Source organism: Nicotiana tabacum, chromosome 3 (genome assembly GCF_000715075.1).
Source record: "Nicotiana tabacum cultivar K326 chromosome 3, ASM71507v2, whole genome shotgun sequence".
In the NCBI taxonomy this organism is placed as follows: Eukaryota; Viridiplantae; Streptophyta; class Magnoliopsida; order Solanales; family Solanaceae; genus Nicotiana; species Nicotiana tabacum.
In genome coordinates, this window is record NC_134082.1 from 52,236,924 (window position 1) to 52,241,885 (window position 4,962).

General features: G+C 37.0%; 1 protein-coding gene across 2 annotated transcripts; it reads left to right on the forward strand.

Moving 5' to 3' along the window:
• The first annotated feature begins 709 nt into the window (after positions 1-709).
• Positions 710-4,732, forward strand: LOC107805004 (plant intracellular Ras-group-related LRR protein 4). Of its 2 annotated transcripts, none has more exons than XM_016628979.2 (4): positions 710-1,884; positions 2,289-3,202; positions 3,327-3,517; positions 4,312-4,732. In XM_016628979.2, exons 1-3 carry the CDS (start codon positions 1,230-1,232, stop codon positions 3,471-3,473), a joined length of 1,716 nt encoding a protein of 571 aa, XP_016484465.2. In that variant the 5' UTR covers positions 710-1,229; the 3' UTR covers positions 3,474-3,517; positions 4,312-4,732. The 2 variants fall into 2 exon arrangements, with proteins under 2 accessions (XP_016484465.2, XP_016484471.2); XM_016628985.2 differs by having other exon boundaries at positions 733-1,884; positions 4,207-4,732.
• Positions 4,733-4,962: the final 230 nt, after the last annotated feature.

The window sequence follows — 4,962 nt, forward strand, 5'->3', positions numbered from 1 at the left end:
TAAATTATTTATCATAAATTCATTCTTAATTCTTTGGCTCTCTTTATGCGACATTATTTGCTTATATTATAAAAAGAATTTAACTTTATACTTAATTAGAAGATTTTTACTCACGCAAATACTATAACACATCAAGATCATAATATTTTTTTTTTCTGAACTTCTGTTCAATAGTTAAACTAAATCACATGAATTGCAATTGTGACCGAGGGAGTGTTACGCATTAAAAACCATCAGCAACAGGCAGCAGTCAACGGCAGTGGTATATTCTTGTTTTTCAATCAAAATATTAAATCTTAATTATTTATCATAAATTCATGACAAAATAGTCAGTATTTGCCAAGTCATTGAAAAATAGTCATTATTTTGCTGCAACAGAGACCGGTTCAGCATAATATACTGGAGTTCAGTGCACCTGTGTATGAACTCCCAGCATATTATGCTGGACTGGTATACTTTGCCGGCTCCAGTATAATATACTGGAGACTAGAGCACCGGTGCTCCAAACTCCAGTATATTATGCTGGAGTATTTTCTCCGGATTTTGAACAGTGTTTTCGTTAAGATTTATTTTTACATGAAAAGTGACTAAATTTCTATTACTTTTCAAACTGTAACTAAATGTCCAAGTGTAAATCTGGCTATTTTTAAATTTCTCCCTAAATTCATTCTTCAGTGCTATAAGCTAATAATGCATCAACAAAACCATCGGCAGTGGTATTATTCTTCACCTGTATAAATAAATAGGCATCCCTCAAAACTGATAGTATATACTTGGATTTTCCATCAAACCAAACTCTCCATTTTTTCTCTCTCTCTCTCTCGCAAAACTCTTCTTCTTCACTCCATTTCCTCTTCATATTTTCATCCACATTGTTAAAAAAGGAACCATTGTTCTTTGCGTGTTTCTAGACAGTTGTTTTTTCACTGTATAAAACACGAAAAATAAGCTTTTGTTTCCTATATTTTGGTGTGATTTACGTTTGTAGTATTCTTTCTTGTCAACACTGATTCGCGCTTCTAGAAACTTCGTTAGAAGGAAAACTCAATAATGGCTTTCTCAATTATTTTTTACGTTACTTGATCAGTTGATCTGTAGTTGATTTGAGAAAGCGAAATTGTCTTTCTTCAGTTTACTTTTGGAAACTGTGGGCGGATTTCTGTGTGTATTTTCTTTTTCGCATTCTGTTTATTTTCTTTCGACCAAATTCACAGGGTGATATTGTAGAAATGGGATCCTTAACAATGTCGATTGACGAGGTAGTGGAAGAGCTCATGAAAATTAACAAATCTCTACCAATAAGGCCAGGGATTGATGAAGTAGAAGCAGCAAAAGCGTTAATAAAAAACGCGGAAAAAGAGGAACAAACGAGGATGGAAATTATTGCTAAACAAAACAAACGAAAAGATGTTCCAGAAGAGCTGTTCAAAATACTGCAAGAGATGCAGAGGAATTTGGTTGATTTTCAGAGTAGAGAACAGAAGAGAGAAACATTAAAACTGTTAGAACTCGAGAATGCACACTACTTGTTCGATGAATTGATCCAGAGAGCTTCGAAATGCCTGTCATCGAATTCTCAAGCTAATAATATATCTTCAGCTTCTTCGAGGAATTCGAGTGGTTTGTCTTTGGCGAATTCGTCGTCCTTCTCTGGCAGCAGCTTCAGTTCTCCGGCGACTGCAACGACCACTACTACGACGTCTTCGTCCAGCTTTTATAGCGAGAAAGAGCCTGCTAAAGAGTCTGAATTAGTTACGAGAGATGATAATTACTTGAAGAAGGCGAAACCCACGTTTCAATTAGATGGAATTAGCTTTGGGGTTCGATCTTGGAACGCTTCTTCAGCGCCTCAGATTGTCGATTCCAGTTTGAAACCCAGTACTGGTAATTTTAATCTAATTCCTGCACCATAATTTGCCTTAGGCTCATTCGTGTGTGTGTTTGAGTTTGTGTATCTGTATGTGTGTGCATGTGTTGGTACTTTTTAGAATTTGAACTTTATGGGTTCGATTTTGAAATTTTACCACAACCTTTCTGATTTACTGGGTTCAAAATCTACTTTTTTACTTACTTAGTGGATTTTTAACACACGGACAAGATCTTAGCCAAAACTACTGGGTTCGGATGAACACATAACTTTAATGCTACATCCGACCCTGTAAGGACTATGTATGAAATCTTAAGTTAATTGAAGAATTTTGTTGCCTAGAATATGAAAATTATGTCTAGTTGTTTTGGTTCTGTTTATTTGAAATTCTTAGTTTGATCGAGAAGCACTTTGTCTGTAGGTCAAGATGGTGAAAAATTGAGCTTGATAAAGCTTGCTAGTTTGGTAGAAGTATCAGCCAAAAAAGGAACTAAGGAGCTTATTCTTCGAAGAAAACTGTCGGACCAAGTAGAATGGATTCCAGATTCGCTAGGGAAGCTATCAAATTTGGTGACTTTGGATTTCTCTGAGAATCGAATTGCTGTGCTGCCGACTACGATAGGGCGCCTTTCATTTTTGCAAAAACTAGATTTGCATGGAAATAGAATTGTTGAATTGCCCGATTCGATAGGAGATCTGCTTAACTTGGTCTTTCTTGACCTAAATGGAAACAACCTGAAGTCATTGCCTTCGACTTTTGCAAGGTTAGCTCGCCTTCAGGAACTTGATCTGAGCTCTAACATGCTATCGATGCTGCCAGAGACAGTGGGATCCCTTGTCAGTCTCAGAAAATTGATTGTCGAGACTAATGAGCTTGAGGAACTTCCTCACTCTATTGGTCAATGTACTCCGCTCAAGGAGCTTCGTGCTGACTATAACCGTCTTAAAGCCGTTCCTGAAGCTGTGGGACGAATGGGTTCTTTGGAGATTCTGTCCGTGCGATACAATAACATCAGGCAGTTGCCTACTACTATGGCATCCTTAACAAGTTTGAAAGAGCTCAATGTTAGTTTCAATGAACTTGAGTCAGTGCCTGAGAGCTTGTGCTTTGCCACCACACTGGTAAAGCTAAACATTAGCAACAATTTTGCAGACATGCAATCACTCCCTAGGTCCATTGGAAACCTTGAGATGCTCGAGGAGTTGGATATGAGTAACAACCAGATTCGAATTCTTCCAGATTCGTTCAGGATGCTTTCTCATTTGCGCGTCCTAAAAACAGAAGGAAATCCTTTGGAAGTGCCACCAGGAAATATTGTTGAGATGGGAGCACAGGTGTGTTTAATTTTTATTTTATACTATTATTATGCTCTCTGGATTTTAATTGGGGTTCTTTTTGCAACTAATTGTTTCATTTAGTTCTGATATATGGCTCACTAATGTTTGTTTTGCTCCTCAGGCTGTTGTGCAGTATATGGCTGATCTTGTTGACAAGAGGGATGTGAAACCACAGCCAGTTAAGAAGAAGAAATCGTGGGCTCAGATATGCTTCTTTTCAGGATCCAACAAACGTAAGCGCAACGGTATGGACTATGTCCAAGCATGATGTACTGCTGCTTGGCTAAAAACTTTTGACCCTGTATTTATCTGGTATGTTATTTCTCCTCCTTGCAACTCTCTATTTGATGCTACCTCTGCTTCCAAATATTAGTTGATTTAGCAAACAACATTTGTCTTAAAAATATTTGACGTTTTACAGAAACAAGAATTCATTCATTAAGTTCTATTTTCAAATCTATCCTTACTGTTTCAAATAGTCTAGCGTTAATTAGGTGAGACGTTTAAGGAGAGGTAAAGGATAATTTAGACAAAAATTTTATGATAGAATCTATTATAAATGTTTTTCTGGGCGTGCAAAAGTTTTATATGACAGATAATATGGACAAGAGAAAGTATTTAGTAACCAGCTTGTACCGAAGGGTGTAGCCTACTAGTCAATAAAGTGGGTTGAGAACCATGATGTCTCAGTTCAAATCCTAGTGGAGACTAATACACTAGGTTAGTTCTTCCCATCTATGTCTAAGCCTTACCGGATAGAGTTATCCGGTACCGGTGTTGGTTGGAGGTAGCTGGTACCCGATGAATTTATCGAGGTGTGCGCGAGCTAGTTCGGCACAACCATTATAAAAAAAAGGTATTCAGTAACCAGCTGGTGATTCTTAGATCAAAGTTTTCATGGCACTGATCCAGCAGTTTCCGTGGATAGTTCTTATCTTTTACATAGATACACATTTTCTGTCCATTAATTATTCTCAATTCTTGTCCTTTGATTTCCTCAGCTAATAAATGTACATGGTGCACGAGACATGTTGCTGCGTTAATTACAATAATAAAATGTTGGGTTGCAAGGGAACCCCTCACATGCTTTGTTATCCGTCATACAGGGAAAATTGAGGTGTGATTTGGCTGGAAGAGAGCTGCCAGTCTTGTTGAAATCCTCGATTGCCAACAAAATCATCAGTTTTTTGGGTTGTGCCAGATACGGCTCTAATCCTTAATTACCACATGTTTCTTTTTCCCTTTAGTTTCATTTCCTGTAATTCTTTCAGCCTCTTTGTTGTATCTGCAACATCAACAACAGTTCCAAACAAGTTAGGGATCGGATCCTCTTTGCTGTATCTACCGACTGTCTGTAAGTTTACGTTTGTGTTCTAAAATCAGTTGTAAAAATCGATCTCACACGGAAGTGAAGAGGGAGAAATATCTGTTGTCCACTTGCATCAATGTTAATGAATTATGAGTTTACTTCTGATCGAATCTATTATCATCATTATTGGATTATTATATAACTATACTCATTGTTTATCATTCGTTTCAGACTAATCAATTGTGATTATCCAGTTGGGAATCTCAGAGCTCGGACTAATCAATTGTCATTACATGGTTCGATAAATGTCATTATATTAGAATGATGCTTTTAAAGAAAGAGATTAAACTAATCCAATAATTACAGCTTTTTACCATGACTGAATCAGTCCTCGTTACAATCAGTGGAACTTTTTAAGAGACATAAAGCAAAACAGCAAACATTTGAG

Bases quoted from the DNA above. Each gene is read 5' to 3' on its own strand.
- LOC107805004 (XM_016628979.2), top strand. From the start codon at position 1,230: ATGGGATCCTTAACAATGTCGATTGACGAGGTAGTGGAAGAGCTCATG. The intron at 1,885-2,288 runs GTAATTTTAATC...CTTTGTCTGTAG, and splicing joins CAGTTTGAAACCCAGTACTG to GTCAAGATGGTGAAAAATTG. The intron at 3,203-3,326 runs GTGTGTTTAATT...TTTGCTCCTCAG, and splicing joins TTGTTGAGATGGGAGCACAG to GCTGTTGTGCAGTATATGGC.